Genomic DNA, 22,147 nt, shown 5'->3' on the forward strand with positions numbered 1-22,147 from the left:
GACTTGTTGGGCTGAAGAGTCTGTTTTCATGCTGTAGGGAATCTAATCTAAACTCTTTGAAAACCTGCAATGCGTTTGTCTTAACTGCTTTCTGCGGCAGAGAATTCCACGATCTCACCCCTCCTTGGGAGAAAATGTTTTTCCTTACTTCAGTTCGAAATGACCTGGCTCATATCCTTAGACTGTGACCCCTGGATCTGAACTCTCCAGTCATCAGGAACATCATTTCTGTATTTACCCTGTCAAGCCCTGTAAGAATTTTATGGGTTTCTATGGGATCCCCTTTCACTCTTCAAAACTCCAATGAATAAATTCCCAAACAGTGCAGTCTTACTTCAGACTAAGTCCTGCCACCCCAGGAATCCATCTGGTAAACATTCCCTATTGTGCATCCTTCCTCCTATAAGGAGACCAAAAACTGCACACAGAATTCCAAGTGTGATCTCACCAAAACCCTGTACAATTGCAGCAAAACACCCCTGCTCATATCCTCCCATTCTTCTCCTATGAGAGTCAGGATACAATTTGCCTTCTTCACTTCTTGTTGCACCTGCGTGCAGTGACTGGTGCACAAAGACACCCAGTACTCCTGGTTATGGTGGTGTAATTTGCCACATTAGAAAGGAGTTAAGAATCAACAGCATCGTGTGGGGCTGGAGCCACGTACTCTTCAAGACTAGGTAAGGGCAGCAAATGTTGAAGCTCGGTGTCTAATGTAATGTGACTGTCATTTCTTAGGAATAGTGGACTAGGGCCCTGTCAATAATGTGGATCACACGACACGTCCATCACCGGGAGTCAGCTGAGACCAAATGTCAGTTCTGATGGATCTGCCTGTTGTAACCTGGGAAATCAAAAGACTGTTCAAAAGCAGGTTTCCCTTCCTGAAGGACATTCTTGGGCTAGTTGGAATTCCACTGCTATCTGATGTTTACTGCTTCCTGGAATTTTAAAATTGAGATCAAATTCTCAATCTGCCCACTGAGGGATTAGAACACAGCTTCTCCGGATTCTTAGTAACAATCATTTCGCTGCACTCAACCTTTCTTTGCTGCATTAGATTGGTTTAGCACTGACTTCAGCCCAACACAATGGAGCTATGAGAGGTTGACGAGCGCTCTTGTGCTGGGGGTGGTGGAGGGCTTCGAAGTGATGAAAGGGTTTAATGAGGTGAATGCAAAGGAGGTGTTCCCAATTGTGGCTGGAGTGGGGGGGAGGGGGGGGGATGTGCGGGGGAACTAGGAAAACATCAGATAGTCAGTAATAAAACCAAGTGGGAATCAGGAGGAAAAGAAATCCACGAAAATAATGACAGTGAGGAAGTCAGCACCGCAAGGAGTGATGGAGGCTAATAACAGAGAAGTTTGAGAATAAGCGAGGAGTACAGATGAGGGGGGGGGGGGGGGGGGGCGGGGGAAATAAATAAAGGATACGTTGATGGGATGAAACAATGAAACAATGGTGTGCTAAATAAACATCATCGTGGACTAGTTAAGCCAAATGGCCAGAATATGTGTGTGTGTGGTTTGTTTTTAAATGAACTCAACCTAATTGTCTGCAGACACCACTTGGAGTCAGCATCTTGAGCGGCAACTGCTAAGAGTCAGTGAAACTGAAAATGAAACACAGTTCTATAGAAATAAACGTACATTTCTAGAGCACGTTTCACAACCACGGCATGTGACAAAAAATATTTGCCATCGTCCCTGAGGACCACAGGGCTGCTCTGTTATTTGTTGAACCCTACGTTGTTCACCGCTCCTCGGGTGAAGGGAGAGGTTGAGAAGGCGAGATCTTCATGGTAAGCTCAGCTTCATGGTAATGTCGAGCTGCATCCTTTACTCCATCCCCATCCATCACCAGTCTTAATACTACCTACGGGATATAGTTTCATTCACTCCCTCTTAATTTATGCTCCCGTGCATCACTTTGGGATATTTTCCAGTGCTTAAATTAATTCTAGCAAAGGACAAATTACTCGCTGCTTGGAAGTAACAAGATTCTGTGGGAGTGAACTTTACGGAGCCAGTAACTTCTGTCTTTAATAACCTGCTAATGAACATCATTAGCCAGGAGAATGAACCGTGCCGACAGCGAATGCTTCCGTTCGCGATAGCGACAGGATCTCAGTCACACGACACGTTGTAAATCCAAGATAACAGCACTTAAAGCTCTGAAATAAACGTCAGGGGGTGAGTGGATTTGTTGCAGTAACAATGATTCACAAGAGCCTGCATTTACACTCCACCGTGACAGAAACAGTTTCTGAAATATACGATCCTTCATATTAAAAGCTCTTCCCTTCCCGTGATGATGCAGCCAGAACGGATTCAGTTTCTGGCTTGGCCGGGTGGCGATGATCAATTACTGGTTCAACAACAACTTGTATTTATGTAGCACCGTCAACAGTAATTAGATATTCCCAAGGTTCCTTGCAGAAGGAGAAGTCAGACAGGAATTGACAGCGAGCCACATCTGAGGAGGGGTGGTGCGATTCTCTTTTTTAAGAGTGACTGAATGGAAGGGAGTGCATCCAGGGGGGTTTACAAAAGGAACCGTAGGGTGAGACGATACTGTGCAGCATGAAATGGGACGATGCTCGATAAGGCCAGAATTGAAGAAAGGCAAGGGTTTGGGAGCAATGTAGTCCGGAGGCGGTTGAGAGCAAGACCAGGAATTTGAACACCAGGACGAGAATTTTAAAACCGAGCTGTTGCTGGCGTCCACTGTAGGCCACGAGTGGGGGTAGGGGAGGTTAAAGTGTAAGTAAGGCTAAAGACAACACTGTTTTCCCATGAGCAGAAGGTTACAGAGGGAGAAGGAATCGATCAGCCGAGATTTGAAACAGTCTGGTGGTGACCCCGACACAAACTGGTGCAGGGCAAAACGGGAAACAAGCAATCTTACTGCAAATTGTGGCCCGATTGGGGATTGGGAATGAGAGATAATGCAAAAGGATTGGTAGAGTGAGATCTTCCCTCTGCGTCTCTATTCACTCCCACTGTGATTTTCTACTGAACTCCCACCAGCGACTGACACTCGAGATTCCTCGCTGTTGAAACAGCATCATTATTGAGAAGCATCAGGTGTAGGACTGGGACACTGAGCTGTTAATGATGTATCGAGCATACAGCGATTCAGGAGCACTTAACATCTGTACTGTTAAATTATTCATTTATACTCCACGCAGCTTTTGGGTTCGGTTACGAGTATTCACTCAATTTGACTTACATAAAGGACTAAAAATATTTCTTCCCCTAATCTGTAGCTTTGGTTAATTTCCTTAGTCGATGCTGTGACAATTACACATTAATTGTTCTCGATTCTCTCTGTGTTACTACACTCTTCGTCTTCAGCACACACATTAGTTTGTTTAATTGCCGCAAACATCCACTATGAAACAGATTTCACTCGTACATGGTTTACAGGGTGGAATCGTTTTCGGCAGGACTATGTTGCAGAATTCAGATAGCGCCGCGGTGTGCCCCGTCCCCGGGTCTCACTGCAGGAGCAACTCTCCCAGGCTCCTGAGAAAGCATCTCCCACAACTCCGCTCGCCACCATCAACGCACGGCGGCTGCTTTCTGCATGGAGTTCGTGATTAATGACAACGATTTACACGAAATCTTTTCGCGGTACATCACAAACTCCACTCTCTCTACCACCAGCGCACGATGGCTGTAGGTGTGCCCCATGTGCAAGATTCAAGCAACTCGTTCAGGCCTATCTACAGCACATTCCAAATACACTCCCTTCATAATCTAGAGGACCCAGAGAAGGAGGAGTTTAATCTACACAAAAATGAGGTGCTGCATTTTGATAGGGCAACGCTCATACACTTAACGGTAAGGTCCCGGCGACTGCTGCCGAACAAAGAGACCTTGGAGTGCAGGTTCATAGTTCCTTGAAAGTGGAGTCCCAGGTTGACAGGATAGTGAAGAAAGCTAGTGCACTTGCCTTTGTTCTGGTCTCCCACCTATAGGAAAGACGTTGTGAAACTTGAAAGAATGCAGAAAAGATTTAGGATGTTGTCAGGGTTGGAGGGTTTGAGCTAAAGGGAGAGGCTGAATAGGCTGGAGCTGTTTTCCCTTGAGCACAGGAGGCTGAAGGGTGACCTTATAGAGGTTTATGAAATCATGAGGGGTATAGATAGGGTGAATAGTCAAGGTCTTTGCCCCAGGGCATGGAAGTCCAAAACTAGAGGGCATAAGTTTAAGATGAGAGAGGAAACCTTTAAAAGGGACCTAAGGGGCAACTTTTTTCACACAGAGGGTGCTGCGTGCATGGTATTAGCTGCCAGAGGAAGTAGTGGAGGTTGGTACAATTACAATGCTTAAAAGGCATATGGATGGGTATATGAATAGGAAGGGTTTGCAGGGGTATGGGCCAAATACGTTAGGATATTTGGTTAGCATGGATGAGTTGGACCGAAGGGTCTGTTGCCATGCTGTGCATCTCTATGACTCTGACTCAAAGCTCATCAAGGGTAATACCATTGCCTCCATGTTTTCCTCTAAGGCACACACCAACCTAATTTATAATTGTGAAAGTCAGGGGATGACATTGTTCAGAATGTGGCCATTCAATGCATTTTACTTATGCAAATCCTCTGAAAGATCTATCTAGTCCCACTCCCCCTGCTATTTCTCCATGATCCTGCAGTCTACTTGAGGAATAGCATTGGCTTCCCAAATCCTGTGCTGTTGTATAACTCATGGCTGTAAATATTTTGGTGATGTGAAACTATTTTTAGTTAGACAGTGAACATCATTCTTCAACACAACAGTGATATAATTATCCCATTGTCTAACTGTCCAACACAGAGTGTAGTGTGATGGAGCACTGACAGATTTATGAAAAACTTGTCCTGGAAATAATTGGACTGTGAGGATATTCCTACATTCCATGTCAGTATCTAACCAGTGTAGTACCTGCACTGAAAATGTTCAATGGAGACAGTGTAGAGAGAGTTTTACTTTCAGTTTAAAGTGTAGAGCGGGATTCACTCTGCATTTAACCTGCCTTGGGAGTAACCGAAGGAGTCAGAGCAGAAGTATCTATCCCTTATGCTGTTAATATCCTGGCAGTGTTTGATGGAAACAATGTCAAGGGGCAAGTGAGCTTTACTCTATCTCACCTGCGCTCTAACTGCCCTGGAAATGTTTGATGGAGACAGTGTAAAGGGAACTCTGTGTCTAACCGTATGCTGTACCTTTCCTGGGAATATTGAAAGGGACAGTGTAAAGCAAGCTTTACTCTGCAACTGCGTGTTGTTCTGATGTGTGGGTGTTTTGATCGGGACAGTGGAGTGGAAGCTTTGCTCTGTATGTAACCATGTGTTGCTCCCCCCATCCTGGAAGCATTGGATTGAGGAAATGTCACAGGAGCTTTGCTCTGTATTTGAAATAATGCTGTGTCTGTCCCAGCAGTATTTGACAGGAACAATGTAGGGAAAACGTCATTCTGTATCTCACTCTGGACTGCACCTATCCTGGGCGTATTTGATACAAACAATGTCGATGTAGGTTTGCTTTGTATCTAACCATGCTGTGCATGTTCTGGGGTATTATTTGGATGGGGTAAAGGGAGCTTTAATCTGTATCTAACCCTGTGTTAAAGCTGTCTTGTGACGATTTTAGGGAGACAGTTTAAAAGAAGCATTACTCTGTCTCTAACCCCATGCTATATCTGCCCTGGGAGTAGTTGATAGAGACAGTGTACAGAAATCTTTACTCTGTATCTAAACCTGTCCTGTACCTGCCCTGAGTGTATTTGTTGGGAAGGTAGAGGAGAGTTTGGAGAGTTTACTCTGCATCTAACCCTGTGCTGTACCTATCCTGGGAGCATTTGAAAGGGACTGTGTAGGGGGGATCTTCACTCTGTATCTCACCCTCTGCTATACTGTCCTGGGAGTATTTGGTAGAAACAATGTAGAGGAAGCTTTACTCTGGATCTAACCCTCTGTTGTACCTGTACTGGCAGTATTTAATAGGAACATGTAGAGGAGCTTTACACTGTGTCTAACCCATGCCATTCCCCTCTCTGTTCCAGGAGAACCCATACATGTGCAACAATGAGTGTGATGCTCACACGCCTGAGCTGGCCCACCCTCCCGAGCTGATGCTGGATGACGAAGGCAGGATTCCCACCAGCTTTTGGCAAAGTGTGTCCTGGAGGAGTTTTCCCAAGCCCCTGTTGGTCAACATCACCCTGTCCTGGGGGAAGAGCATTGAGCTGACCGAAGACATCATCATCACCTTTGAGTCTGGCCGGCCGGAGCAGATGGTCCTGGAGAAGTCCCTGGACCATGGGCGGAGCTGGCAGCCCTATCAGTTCTATGCAGCCGATTGCCTCAACTCCTTCGGGATGGAGCCGAGAAAGGCCCGAGATCTGAGGGCCACCTCAGTGCTGGACATCATCTGCACTGAGGAGTACTCCAGGGGCTACGTGTGGAAGGTGGACAAGATGGTCCGCTTCGAGATCCAGGAGCGTCTGGCCCTGTTTGGGGGTCCCCGCTTTGGGGACATGGCCTCACTGTACGGCCAACTGGACACCACCAAGGAGCTGAGAGATTTCTTCACCCTGACTGACCTGCGGCTCCGGCTGCTGCGGCCGGCCACTGGACCCACCAGCGTCGACCCCCACAATCTCTCCAAGTACTTCTATGCCATCTCCAACCTGGACATCCGTGGCCGGTGAGAGCTCCACAGTCCTTCCTGGGCAGGGTCACAACTCACTGTTCACATTCAGGGAGCACGGGGTCAGGCTCTATATCTGGGGAGCAGCCAAAGTGCCAACATCTAGAGGGGAACTAGAAAGGGGGGTCCACCTGGGGACATTATTGAGGGTCACCATGTCAGGAAACATCTGGAAGTATTATCAAGGTCAACATCTGGGTCTCCTTTGGGTCATTGTAAGGTTCAATGACTGGGGAGCATGATTGGGGGAAATATATGGGGCCTGCACCTGGAGAACATCTGGGAGCACCATGTGGGTGGATACTTAGGGGATCATCATTAGGACTAACATCTGGGGAGCAATATCAAGGGGCACCATGACAGGAGAATCTGAGGGTTGCTGTCAGAGTCAATATTGTGTGCTTCTATTGGGGCTAACATCTGGATTCATGCTATCCGTGGAAGCATCTTGTTTCTGTCTATCTGTGTCAACATCTGATTACTGGTCCCTGTGCAAACATCTGTGTTTACTCTAGCAACACTAACATCTGGCTTGACTCTATCTGTGCCAACATCTACAGTAATGCTCTCTGTGCAAACATCTGAATTCACTCTATCTGCACCAACATCTGGTTTCACTATATCTGTGTTATCATCTGGATTCACACTGCCCATGCCAGCATTTGGTTCTATGCTCTCTGTGCTAAGATCTGGATTTATTCTATCCATTCCATCATTGGGAGTCATGCTATCGGTGTTAACATCTATATCTTTGCTTCCTGTATTAACATCTAGGCTTGTGCTATCTGTACTGGGATATTGAGGACTTTCACTCTATGTGAGATTCTTGGAAGGTGGGAGCATCTTGCTACTTTTGCTCAGGGTCACTGATGCGAGCTCTCAGTAACTGGTGAGGTTTTATGGAGATGCATAGAAATTCCTCATAGCCCACAGCCCACTTAGCGCTGTCAGCTGCCCATGTGAGTTGTGAAGCCTTTGCTGAATGGTTGAGTGACAGCCCGTATAGAGTAGCACTGTGACAGCTCCCCCTCTCCTTGCTGATGAGCTTGGCTCTGATCTTTTACAGTTCTGATGTCTGGCTCACCGTGAGGATCTGTTTTCATGCTCAGTGAGCAGCAAGGTAATTTCTGACCCATTCCTTTCAACACTGCCAACTCCATGTCGCATCAGGATTCGGAGAATCCACCAGTACAGAAAAGAAGTCATTCAATCCATTCTATCTGTGCAATCTCTTTGAATGATCTCTCCAAATTTTTCACCTAACACCCCTATCTCAGTGAACATTTCACCTTCAATTATTTACCCAATTCTCTTCTGAAATGTATTTTATCATCACTTTCTCTCTCCCTTCAGGCAGCAGATTCCAGATTTCAGGAACACACTGCATGAAAAAAATCTGCTCATCTCCCCTTCTGTTTCTTGTGTCCATTATCTTCAACATGTATTATTCCTCTGGCTACTGGTTTTAGTGTCACCACAAACAGTTTCTCCTTAGTTGCCCTGTCAAAACCACTGAAAATCTTCTGAATTATTCTGACTGACCACTTCCTTTGTCCTCAATTTCTGTTCAGTTTCAATCACTGAGCTCCCATTTACCCAAAGCACAATCTGCAGAACTCAATCATTCACTAAATGAATGAGTGAGACAAAGAACCTGAGACAAGGAGGCACCAGCATCTAAAGCACCAGCATCTGGGTGAAAGGACATCAAAACAGGCAGTCAGCATCACCGAAGGGAGTATATGAGAGGAGAAAGTGAGGACTGCAGATGCTGGAGATCAGAACTGGAAATGTGTTGCTGGAAAAGCGCAGCAGGTCAGGCAGCATCCAAGGAGCAGGAGAATCGACGTTTCAGGCATGAGCCCTTCTTCAGGAATGAGGAAAGTTCACTTTCCTCATTCCTGAAGAAAGGCTCATGCCCGAAATGTCGATTCTCCTGCTCCTTGGATGCTGCCTGACCTGCTGCACTTTTCCAGCAACACATTTTCAGAGTATATGAGAGGACCCAACATCAGACAGTAAATATAATCTAGAGGAGTGGATGAGAGGACATCAAACAGTCTGTCAGCATTATGTAGAGGAATGGACATGCTGGGGACTCCTAAACAGGCAGTCAATATTATGCAGAGGAGCACATGAGAAAAGATTCTGAGACAGGAATCCAAAACCAGATTGAAGACCAGGCAGAAGGACCCTTTAAGAGACAGTCAGTATCAACTAGAAGAGCTAAGGCAGGCAGTGAGTATCACCTGGAAGAGCAGGGAAGAGGAGGAGTCCAAGACACGCAGTCAGAGGCAGACCTAGAGTCAGCAGAGCTGTACAGAATTGGTTCTTGCTGTACTGCAGAGAAAGGAGCAAGTTGTTTGGTTACTCTCTGGTAAGTAGTTACGATCTTTTTCTATTCTTAAGCTTTAACATAGTGTACAAATTGTTAAGTTAACAAAATATATAAAAGTCAATATACCTAAGTGAATATATAAATTAATTAGGACGGCAGAATAGGCAATGTGTCAATGTTTGTAGCGTCTGGATGCTCCTGGATGTCATTGTCCTCAGGGCAAACAAGTATGCAGTACGTGTTCGAAACTGAACACCTTCAGTTCAAAGTTTATGACTGGAGGCACTATGATGCATTAGCTAGAGTGAAGAATTCTTTGCACCATAAGGCAGTCACACCAGCTGGATAGGTTCTTAATCAGTGGTCATGTATGGGAGAGTATGATTGCAAGTGATGCAGATAAGGTAAGGCAGAGTGCAGGAGTTTCAGCATCTGCAATTGTCCAGTAGCTTTGAGGATCACTCAGTCTGTTTGGATGATGGTATAGGATGCTGGATGGATGAGCTAATAGATCATGGTACTATGGTGTAGGAAGACATTCAAGTTAGTGAGTCAACAAGGACGGTCGTATTAACAGGTGATAGTCTATTTAGTCGATTGACAACATTCTCTGCACAAAAGAGGGAGAGTCCAGTTGGCTGTGATCTTTACATAGTGCCAGAATTCGGGACATTGGCTCAGGGCCAACAACATAGACAGAACTAGGAATTATGATCCGTATAAAGTCTGTGACGAGCTAGTGCTAAAAAGAAAGAGCAGAAGCTCAAAAATTAAAATCTCTGGACTTTTACCTGAATCACATGTAAGTTGACATAGGATACATAAAATTAGACAGGGAAATATATGGATAAATGTCTGCTCTGGAAGAAAGACTATGGTTCAGACTTTTGGGTCGCTGGCAACAGTACTGTGCAATTTGGATCCATACCACTGGGTTAGTCTACATCTCAATGGTGCTAGGATCAGCATTCTTAAGAACTGCATAAATGGGAAGGTAAAGCATTTTAACTGAAAGAGGGTGACAGGGAATCAAATGTAAATGGAGGCGAATTATCATGAAGTAGAGTATATGTAAGAAAGGATAATAGCAATATGGGAAATGAAAGTCAGAGAATGACATGAAAGGGCAGGGAAAGAAAGCTTAGAAATACACCAGATGATTAGTTAGAACACCAGTCATCTTTTAGTATCAGATTAATCAGGCAGAAGAAGTTAAAGTTTGAGAGGAAGCTAGCTAGTAATGTAACAAATGAATGGCAAGAGTTTCAGCTGGTAGGAGCTCTAGGGACCAAGGTTTAATTCAAACCTTGAGCGTCTGTCTGTGTGGAGTTTGCACATTCTCCCCATTTCTGAATGGGTTTCCCCTGGTTGTTCTGGGTTTCTCCTACAGTCCAAAGATGTATAGATTAGGTGGATTGGCCATGTTAAATTGCTCAGAGTATCCAGGGCTTTGCAGGTTAGGTAGATTACACATTGGAAATGCAGGGTTTTGGGGAGTGGTTCTGATTGGAATGATTTACAGAGGATCAGTGTGAAGTCAATGGCTGAAAGGTCTACACTTTTTGGATTCTATGAAGTAGCTAAAAAGGTAACTTGTAAATAAAAGAATGTTGGTCAGCTAGACAGTGTGACTGAGCAAGTTCTGATAGATAATAAGGAAATGAGCAAATATTTTGTTTTGTCCCTAGTATCAAGCAACAAGAAAGCACACTAGTAACAGCTATAATTGAGGAAGTGGAAGGGAGAGAGGAACTTAGTAAAATTAGTCATGAGTGAAGCAATTTTAAGCAAACTGATGGAGCTGTGAGCAAAATTGACTTCATCCTAGTGTTGGAAAAGAGAGGGCTAATCAGTAAGTAGATGTAATGATGTTAGTTTTACAAACCTTCCTCAATTCAGACAGTGTTCCAGGAGACTAGAAAGTACCAAGTTTAAGTCCTGTATTCAAGAAAGTAGAGAAGCAGAAAATATGGAAATACAGGCCAGTTAGATTGGTAGTCACAGAGATTATATCCACACACTTTCAAAAACTCAAGATAATTTGGAAGAGTCAACTTAATAAAGGAGAAATCAGGTTTTATCTTTTTTATGTAATTCATTAACGGAGGAATATGAACTGAGGGTTAACAGGAGTTTGTCACCTTACTATATTTGGTTTTCCAGAACACATTTGATAATGTGCCACATCAAAGGTTATTGTTGCAAATTAAAGGGGTAACAACATTAGTATTTCTGGCTGGCTCACAAAAACCAGTGTATGTACAAGTGGTTCCCTGTCTGATTGTAGAATATGATGGATGAAGCGCTTGTGTGAGGATTCATCTTCTTAGAATTTACATCAAATAAACAGATGAGTGGAGTGAAGGTATTGGAGTTACTTTCACTTAAATACAGATGGGTATGAAATTATGTTATGAAGAAGACATAAGAGGATTGCAGACGGATATAGATCATTTGAGTTAGTGGACAGATATCTGCTAGAGAAATTATAATGTGAAAAAATGTGAAGTTCATGCTAACTGGAATAATGATAATGCAGAGTTTTAATTAAATGGAGAGAGACCGAGGAGCAAAGCGATTTTGAATGGTTTTATGAATCAGTCAGATAATGTTATTATGTAGGTGCAGCAAGTAATCAAGAAAGCTAACAGGATGCTAACCTTCATTGTAAAAGGAATTAAGCAAGAAAGTATAAATGTTGTGCTTTATTTATACAGTCCAATGGTGAGACCACATTTGGAATAGCCTGTGCAGTTATGGTTTCCATACTTAAGGAAGGATGTAAATGTAGTGGAGTGACTTTAGATGAGGTTTACAGGATTAATACTTGGAATAGAGATGGTTGTCTCATCAATAGGTAGTTTGGACAAACTGGGCTTATTTGGAAAGCAGTGGAGTGACTTGATTGAACTGTATAAGATCTTGGATGGTCTTGACAAGGTGCATGAGAAAATGACATTTCCTCTTGTTTGTCAATCAAGACCTGAGTGGTTTTAACATCAAGGATCATCCTTTTGGGACACAGATGAGCAGAAAATCTTTATCTCTCTGAGGCATGTTCAACTTTGGAACTCTACCACAGAAATTGGTGAGGCAAGTCATTAAACATTTTTAAGGCAGAGTTGATTACATTTTTGTTAGGCAGAGGTTACTGGTGATATATGGGAATGTCAAAATTGAAACACAGATTGATAAGCCATGAGTTTATTGAATGAGGGAGAGACTCAAGCTGGTCTATTTCTGCTCCCATTTTGTATGTATGTCTAGCATAATACCTGATTATTCTACACTTGGCTTCTATGAGACTCACTCGAGCTTTTAATCAAGGAGAATCTTCAGTCACTAATTAGAGAACAGGAGCAGGAAATTGTTTACGTTGCCATTCATTTGTCTCCAAGGAGTTGTATTGGTTTTGCTTACTTTCGTAAGACGTGCTCAGAACTGGCAATTAATACAATGTGCACTGTAAAATCTGTAGATTTTGAAGCTTTGCTTTGATGGTAAACTTAGCAGACGCTTGATGCTATTAACACAGAATCAGTGACAACAATGTCCCACACCTATTGGTAGGCAGACCATCCCACCAATTTAGGCCTTTCCAAATCTCCAACAAATGCAGGTTGTAATTATGTAGCACGCTCAATGTAGTAACAAAAATTGTAAAGTCATTATAGGAGTGTAATGCAGACAAAGTGTTGACGCTGTGTCAAGGAAAGGAAATGACCAAAAGCTTAGCCAAAGAGGCAGGTTTGAAATATTGGAAGAGAAAAGGGACACAGTCATTGAGTCATGCAGCATAGAAGAGGCTTTTCAGCCCGTTAAATCTGTGCTGGCTTATCTACATATATGCCACTTCTGAGAACTTAGTCCATAGCCTTAAATGTTATGGAATTTCCACTGTTCGTCCATATATTTTTAAAGGTTGTGTGATTTCCTGCCTTTCCCTCTAGAATCAGGAGTGATGAAGGCTTTGTACTATTGTTGTTAGGTAGTTAATCCAGAAACACAGGTAATGTTCTGGGACCGTGGGTTCAAATCCCATCCAGGCAGATGGTGAAATTTGGTGACATGGTGGCACTGCCTCACAGCACCAAGGACCTGGGTTTGATTCCAACCTCAGGCAACTGTCTGCGTGGAGTCTGCACATTCTCTTCATGTCTGCATGGGTTTTCTCTGTGTGCTGTGGTTTCCTCCCACAGTCTATAGATCTGTAGGTAAGGTAGATTGGGTCGTGGGAAATGTCGGGTTATTGGGATAGATTAGATTAGATTCCCTACAGTGTAGAAACAGGCCCTTTGGCCCAACAAGTCCACACCAACCCTCCGAAGAGTAACCCACCCAGACCCATTCCCCTACCCTAGACTTACACCTGACTAATGCACGTAACACTATGGGCAATTTAGCATGGCCAATTCACCTAACCTGCACATCTTTGGATTGTGGGAGGAAACCCATGCAGACACTGGGAGAATATGCAAACTCCATAAAGATAGTCCCCCGAACTGGCAATTGAACCCGAGCCTCTGGTGCTGTGAGGTAGTAGTGCTAACCACTGTGCCACCGTGCCACCCAAATCAATTCTCACGTAAGCTTTTGTGGAAGCTGTATAGACTTTTCATTCAGCCACAGCTGAATTATAGAACTCCTACAATGAGGGAACAGGCCCTCCAGCCCAACAAATCCACACTGACCCTCTGAAGATTGGCCCACCCGAACACATTCACCTATTATCCGGATACTCTACATTTAATCCTAACCAACACATAGGCAACCTGACAGGGTTGGTCTGAGTGAGATGCGCTTTGGGATTTTGGACTCAATGAGCCAAATGGCCTTTTTCCATATTGTAGGGATTCTGTGATACTATTCTCCCAAGATGGGCATTCCAGACTCCAACCATCCTCTAGGTGGATACATTTCTTGTCAAATTCCCTCTCAACCTCCTGCTTTTCTTAAAATTCTGCCTGTCTGACTAAGGGGAACAGCTGCTTCCTATCCACACTGTCCATACTCCTCATAATCTTACACACCTCAATCAGGTACCTGTTTAGCCATCTCTTCATAGGCAATGCTTCATCCCAAATAACATCCTGGTGAATTTCCTGTACACACCCTCCAGTGCAATCACATCCTTCTTATAGTGTGGTGACCAGAACTGCACACAGAACTGTGGGTGGCACGATGGCTCAGTGGTTAGCACTGCTGCCTCACAGCACCAGGGACCCAGGTTTGATTCTCGCCTCGGACAACTGTCTTTGTGGAGATTGCACATCCTCCCTGTGTCTGTGTAAGTTTCCTCCCACAGTCCAAAAATGCACAGATTAGGTGAATCAGCCATGTTATAATTGCCCATAGTGTTCAGGGATGTGTAGGTTAGGTGTATTAGTCTGGGGTAAATGTAGAGCAGTAGGGGAAAGGGGGGGGTGACTCTTCGAAGGGTTGGTGTGGACTTGTTGGGCCGAGGGGCCTGTTCCACACTGTAGGGATTCTATATCTCTATCTGTACCTAACTCCAGCTGTGGCCTAACCAAAGTTTTGTACAGCAGCAACGTATCTTCCCTGCTTTAGTAATCGGTGGGAGATTAGCGAAGGGATTTAACGCCCGAACAGCTGAAGACTCACTCACTTGCAATGCTGCAGTAAATGCCTTGGGATATTTTGATGCCTTAAAGGCGCCATAAAATGCAACGTCTGTCATTTTTGTTGTTACCACGGGCTTCTCTTAAAGTGCATTTTTGCCGGCTGTTAATTTTGGGCCGGACGGTGACAGGCGCTATGCAAACTTAAATCCATTTTGTTGAGCCGATGACAAACTTTCTGCCAATTTAACCTTTGTCGCTGCTCAGAATCTGATCACTAACAGGCAGAACCCCAGCCAGAAGCAGAACCCTCGCCTGGTATTGAAATGTGATAAATGGGGGTGACAACTGTGTTTCTTTGTGAAGTTGGTCATGGGGGGTTGGGGGTGGGAGGGCGGCGTGGTTGGGGTTGGGGGAGTAGGTGCGGGCTGCCAGTGCGGAGAATGCGATCTCTCACAGAGCTGACCGGTGGCTTTTTGCTGTTGTGTGTTGTCAGGTGCAAGTGTAACCTTCACGCCAACAACTGTGTCATGAAGAAGGGGAAGCTGAGCTGTGAGTGTGAGCACAACACCACGGGGCCGGACTGTGGTCGATGCAAGAAAGGTTTTCATGGCCGACGATGGAGAGCAGGCTCGTACCTCCCCATCCCCAAAGGGACGGCCAATGTCTGTGAGTAATGAACATCTCTCCGGCTCAGTCTCGCACCTGTGGGGGAGGGGGAGTTTCACTTCATGTTTCATCCTGATTCTGAACCCTGAAAACGAGGTGATTCTAAACCCAACCCAGTGGACGTTTCAGAGTGTGTTCATGGGTGAGCAGAGACACAGAGTGACAAATTGTACAGATTCGTCATAGAGATTCGGACAGCGCAGAAAGAGGCAATTCAGCCTATTGCTGGTCCTTTGAACGTTCTGTCTAATTCAATTCACAGCAAAGTTTTTTTGTTGTCCAATTGGATTTTGGAATTTCTGATTGAATCCACTGCCACTGCACTCTGAGGCAGTACAGACCAGATCACAATTGCTGTCTGAAATCACCTCATCTCCCCCTCTGGTTCCTTTGCCAATTATTTCGAATCTGTGACCTCTAGTTTCTGACCTTCCCCTCACTTGAGGCAGCTTCTTCTTACTTATTCTATTGAAGCCTCTCCTGAATGTATGCCTCGATCGGCACAATGTCAGAGTCAGTGAGCAAGGTGGTATTGCTAAACATTATGCAGCAGGTGAGGTGGTAATAGCTGTAAGAGTTAAATGTGATAGATCATCTGAATGCACACGCATTCAGACACAGAGGCAACAGTGAGGCGGAGACTGATGTGTGAGTGGAATGTTAAAGAGCTGGTTCAACATCTGGAAACAGCTGGAGGTGGGTGAAGAGAGAACCAGCCTGGACGTAATGAATATCTGAAACCGGTGGAGAAATGGAGGTAGGGAAGGAGGGATGGCTGTGGCCATTGCTGTGTGTGCAATATCCCAAAATCGACAACCAGGGTGATACATGAATGTCCAATAAACGTGGTGCTGGGGAGGGTAAGGGACAGAGAGAGAGAATAAAGTGCTTGGGTTGAGAGGGAGTGCTGTGCGTGCTCAATTTCTGCTTCTGTGGTTGCTGCCACCTTACATATTAACCCGGTGCACTCGAACTTTAATTATACATAGTGCTAATGTACTTGTGCAGTAATCTCACAGGTTTCTCGAGCAGGACTGAGCGCTGTGGGAGTGCTCTGAGAATGTAGCATGCCTCTCACTGATGAGCTAGTTGTTCATGAGTTTGAGATCAAACTCGTGAACACTCTATATAATGGGCGGTGCTTGTAAACATTTATCAGCAATGATTGTTAATAAGAGATCACACACATTGTTTTTTTTTAATTTTCTCTCCAGGCCTCCCTGACACCATCACAAGCGGCTGTAAGTAAGAACTACTCTTCCTGACCTGTGACCTGCTAAACCTTGTCTGTATTAAAACTGAACCACTCCCCACAAACCTCCTGCCTTTTTTAATAAGAAATAATCATATGGGTGAGCAAGAAGCGGGTGTGGAAAAGGTTAAGAAGAAAATTGGAAATGAATGTGTAATAAGAAGAGTGAATTCAGATATATAGAATGCTTGTAGATGTGAATAGGTAGTCAGTGTCAAACAGATTGTAAGTATGAAGAGAGACTGAGATCTGAAGTCTACTTATTTGATTACCCTGAAATAAAATATTATCTCCTCAACTGGTGCAACACGAAGCAAGGAAATTGTAACATATATGCAACATATGATTAGCCCAGGTAAAGGCCATTTTTAATTATGTTTTTGTGAGAATATTCAATGGAAAATAGATGGAATGTCTGGAGAAATTTTTGGAGACTAGGATTAATGGGAACCCGTTGCAACCTCACTATCTCTGATAATGAATTGGCAACTGGAACAGTGTGTCCAGCCAAAATCTGTTCACGTATGTTCCCAAGTTTAACTCATGCCCTATTATTTAAGCATTTTCATGCTGCCTGTACCATTCTGCTCAATCTATCATATTGAACTCTTAAAGCAATACTACCTGATTGTGACAATTACTTCACAACACCAACTGGGAGTGTCCATAACTCCTCAAACTGACTGAAGATAGGTATAACTTGCCATGCTGATTAGGGGATGACCATGACTTTGCATATGCCCAAAACATCAATGCTCCTGCTCCTCGGATGCTGCCTGACCTGCTCTGCTTTTCCAGCACCACACTCTTGACTCTAATCTCCAGCATCTGCAGTCCTCACTTTCTCTTTCATAATAACCAAGGTGAACTGACTCCCTATAATACATTAGAGTGACTATAGCTTTCCACACTGACAAAGACTGATCACTATTTCTCATAGAGATGGCCAGTAACTGAGTGGGACCATCATTCCCCACTGTAACCAAGAATGATGACAATTCTCCACATTGATGAAGGATGACCATCACTCACTATAATGACTGAAAGTGACCAACGCCTCATCCCAAGAGTGACTGTAACTTCCTATAATGGCCAAATATGAGCTTCACTCCCTGTACTTATTGGGAGTGCCGTAACATCTGGCACTGATCCAGAATGGTTTAACTTCAATCGACTAAACAGGAGTGGCTTGATTTGGCAAATTGACTAAAAGTGATACTACAACAGAAATATGGAGGAAGTGAGGACTGCAAGTGCTGAAGATCACTTCAGCAGAAATATGTATACAAATTAAGTGTTCAGGTTCCTGAGCACTGGAGACATTCTGCCTCCTCCTTCATGACTTTATTTAAAATCTGCTGCATTAAGTCCTACTTTTCTGCCATATCTTGGTGTTTTTTTTTTATTGATGGTGAGGTGGAGATGACTGTGTGTGTGTGTGTGTGTGTGTGTGTGTGTGTGTGTATACCTACTCCTATTGGGAATAATAATTGCTGATTTCCTCTGAATCATGCAGCTGATGCAAAGCTGATTCATCCACGTCCAACTGTCCCATCACTCGATGTTGCAAACCCAAAGCAAGGTAGGAGCTCACAAATGCTATGACTTGTTTTGAGCAGGAAGAGCACCACTGAGACCCAATCCCTGGTTTACCCTCTAGCATGTTAAATCCTTAAATTTTTATCACCTTTGCCAATGTCATCTTACAGCTGCTTCTTGTCCATTTTGCTACCTTTCCACTTCCATCTAGTTCAAAGTACTTCTTAATATAAAGTACACAGCTCAAAACTGTGTACAGTATTCCTGATGCAATCTTACGATGGCCTGTACAGCTGCAGCAAAATTTTGCTCCTTTTCTAATCTATCGGTTTCCAGTAAACTGCAATGTTCCGTTTGCCTGATCTTTGATCCCTTTGTACCATAATGTTCTGCAATCTCTCTCCATTTAAGTTTTAGATATTTTGAGTCAAGCTGTTCTGACATATTATGACATGTGTCTAGGAAAACAGTATTTGAAGCTGGAATTTCTGGCCGTACTACCTTTATATTTTTTCTGCCAAAGAGGAGAAGTTCACACTTTCCTCTGTTATACTCTATGAGCTAAATTATTGCCACTAACTTAACCTACTAATACCCTTGCATAGATCTGCTATCTTCATGTGACGACTTACCTTCCTAACTATCTCAGTGTCTTTGCAAATTTAGCTACCATCCCATGTCTGAACATTTTAACTCTGCCTCCCACTCCACCGAGGATATATAGATCATGGGCCTCCTCCATCACCAAAGCCTTACCAACCGACGCCTGGAGGAAGAATTCCTCATCTTCTGCCTTGGGACCCTGCAACCACACGAGATCAATGTGAATTTCACCAGTTTCCTCATTTCCCTTCCCCTCACTTTATCCCAGTCCCAAGCCTCCAATTCAGCACCACCCCCTTGACTGGTTCTACCTGTCCATCTTCCTTCCTTCCCACCCCATCTGCTGCACCCTCTCCTTTGATCTATCCCTTCTACCTACATCTTCATCTACCTATCACATTCCCAGCTACCTTTCCCCCAGCCACACACCACCACACCCAACCCCCTGCCCCATTTGTCTCTCAGCCCCCTTGACCCACAAGCCTCATTCCTGATGAAGGCCATATGCTCGAAACATCAATTCTCTTGCTCCTCCAGTGCTGCCTGATTTGCTTTGCTTTTCCAGCACCACACTCTCAACTCTGATCTCTAGCATCTGCAGTCCTCACTTTCTCCGAATTGATTTCTACCTTCCCATTATCCAAGTTATTAATATAGATTGTTAACAGTTGAGGCTTCAGGGCTGATCCTATGTCATTTCACTAGTTAACCCTTACCAACCCAGAAAAAGATCAATTTAACGTGATTACTTATTCACCAGACCACCTTCACCACATGCTCTTAAGCATTTAACCTTTAAGGTCACATCTTCTTAAAAAGCCTTTTGGAAATTCAAGTGCAATAATGTATACCTTCCTCTTTGTTCACTGTTTCTTACTCAAAAGTATTTGTAAGTGAGTTAAATTGTTTTCCTTTCAGAAAACCATGCTGACTCTGTCTGATCACTTTCAAGAGCTACTCCCTTTACCCCATATTCCAGTGGTGTAAATGTTTCTGGGGATAGTATGGGCAAAAGACTTTCAAGTTAAAATGGGGAGGTGGTCACATGGTGGTAATACCACTGGACCAGTGATCTAGAATCCCCAGCTAATGTTGTAGGACATGCACTTGAATGCCAACATGACAGCTGTTGAAATTTGAATTCAATTAAAAGTCTGGAATTGAAAGCTATCATGGTGACCAGGTAATCTCTGTCAATTATAGAGTCATAGAGATATACAATATGGAAACTGACCCTTCTGTCATACAGTTGTTTAATTCTAGACAGGTATTATAAATTAATTTAGTCCCTTTCACTAGCATTTGGCCCATATCCCCCTAAAGCCGTTCTATTCATATACCCATCCACATGCCTTTTAAATGTTGTCATTGTACCAGCCTCCACCACTTCCATTGGCAACTTGTTCCATACATGCACCACCCTCTACATGAAAAAGTTACCCTTTACATCTCTTTTAAATCCCCTCACTTTAAACCTGATAATTGAATCCCTACAGTTTGAAAACAGTCCATTCAGCCCAACAAGTCCACACCAAAATTCGGAAGAGTACCCCACCCAAACCCATTCTCCCTACCTTATATTTATCCCTGTCTGATGCACTTAATAATTTAACATGGCCAATTCACCTAACCTACACATTTTTATGACTGTGAAAGGGATCTGGTGCATCTGCAGGAAACCCACACAGACATGGGGAGAATGTACACAAAGTCCACACAGACAGTCATCGGAGGCTGGAATCAAACCCAGGCCCCTGTGAGGCAGCAGTGCTAACCACTGAGCCATGTGCCACCCACTTACCCTCTATAGTTTTGGACTTCCTTACTCTGGGGAAACAGACATTGGCCATTCACTCTATCCGTGCCCCTCATGATTTTATAAACTTCTGTAAGTTCACCCCTCAGGCTCCAAAGACCCAGGCAGAATAATTCTGAATCCTTTCAAGTTTAACAACATCTTTCCTATAGCTCTTGTGAACGAGGTGGGTTCACACAAACCTGGGGAAGGAAATCTGCCATCCTGACTGACTTAGCATTTCTGTGTCTCACGACCCATGCAGCAAAGTAGTTGGCTCATATCTGTCCTGTGGACAACTGGCTGGTCTGTGATGCCCACAACCATGAACAAATAAAACATGGGGAAACGCGCCGATGGTTTGAATGGCTTACTGTTTCGAGGTTACTACCAACAATTCGTAATAGACTGACATTGGTTTGAAAGATTAAATGGAAAAATACTCACTGAATATGCTCCCTCCCTCACTCGATATAAAATGAAGGCTCACACCCACTCTTTCTCGCTGTTCGCTGTCCAGATCTGCCTTTGTACTCTATTTTAAAGTCAGCCGGCTGGACGCTTTTCAAATGATGTCAACAGCATGGGTCCCATTCCTGCACCGGCTGAGGTTACCATGAATCACTCTCCTTCCCAACCTTCCCCCGCCTCGCCTGAGGCATGGTGACCTTCAGGTTAAACTGCCCCAAGCTGTTCAATGAGAGTCTAGTCTTGTGGTCCTCTCGGATTATGGTGACTCGACTTCATCTCACTTTATATTTGTTTGACAACTCAGTTCTGTAGTTTTTCTTCTTTTTTAAAAATCTGTTTGTTTGCTAATTTCAGACTCTGTCCACATCCCCTTTCGAATCCACGCTAATTATTCTTCACTGTGTTCTCCGGGTCACCAGTTGTATATTTTGGCGACTGCTTCTTATCTCTTAAAGCTTTGGCTGGAAAATCTTTCATGTAGCCTGACCTTATTGTGTATTTTGTTTTGTTTTCTCTCTCTCGCAGGGGGAGTGTGCGATAACTTGCTAACACGGTGTGAGAACGGAGGTGTGTGTGAGGAGAACGGGAAGTGCCGGTGCCCCGCTCCCTACACCGGGCTCCTGTGTGAGAAAGTCCAGTGCAGGAAGGGAGCGGAAGGCTGCGTCTCCCAATCGGCCCGGGAGCCCTCCTTGCACCGGGCGCTGCTCTCGCTGACCGCGCTGCTCACCGCCGCCCACGGCCGCCCGCTGCTCTGAGCCGCTTCCAGCGCCACCGGAAAGCTGAGGAGAGCGGCAGGACAGATGCAGCGTTTACTGCGGCGCCGTTCAAACACGCTCCAACCCTCCCTCTCCACCCACACCACCCCCCCCCCCCACCAACCCATCCCCCCCTCCCCCCCCCCCCCATTCCCCAAGCCCCCCTCTCCTGGGAAAGGAAAACTGCAGCTGAGGTCTGAGCCCGCCCAGTCACCCAGGCCGACTGGATCTGAGGAAGTAATGGACCGTTAGTGGGGAAATTGGACTCTCTGTGTCTCCTCACGGCACTCGGGCAGCTCCTCATAATTCATCCTCTCAGTTGTCAGCCGATTATTACATATTCTACTTTGGGACAAAGAAAAAAAGGACTGAGATTTCTACACAATCTTTCACCATCTCAGGACCTACCAAAGCGCTTGACAAGCATTGAGGAATTCTCTTCGATGAG

At 44.5% G+C, this 22,147-nt stretch overlaps 1 protein-coding gene across 5 annotated transcripts in view; it reads left to right on the top strand.

The window, feature by feature from the left end:
* LOC140455409 (netrin-G1-like) overlaps nt 1-21,699 on the top strand; it is a 42,574-nt gene extending 20,875 nt beyond the window's left edge. For 4 of the 5 annotated variants that reach the window (XM_072550236.1, XM_072550238.1, XM_072550237.1 and 1 more), the window contains 5 exons: nt 6,052-6,695; nt 15,112-15,284; nt 16,499-16,525; nt 18,053-18,118; nt 21,470-21,699. In XM_072550236.1, coding sequence (XP_072406337.1) covers nt 6,052-6,695; nt 15,112-15,284; nt 16,499-16,525; nt 18,053-18,118; nt 21,470-21,699 — 1,140 coding nt within the window. The remainder of the gene's footprint in view (nt 1-6,051; nt 6,696-15,111; nt 15,285-16,498; nt 16,526-18,052; nt 18,119-21,469) is intronic. The other variant, XM_072550239.1, reaches the window with a different exon arrangement.
* The last annotated feature ends 448 nt before the right edge of the window (nt 21,700-22,147 follow it).

This window comes from Chiloscyllium punctatum, chromosome 30, assembly GCF_047496795.1.
Source record: "Chiloscyllium punctatum isolate Juve2018m chromosome 30, sChiPun1.3, whole genome shotgun sequence".
In the NCBI taxonomy this organism is placed as follows: Eukaryota; Metazoa; Chordata; class Chondrichthyes; order Orectolobiformes; family Hemiscylliidae; genus Chiloscyllium; species Chiloscyllium punctatum.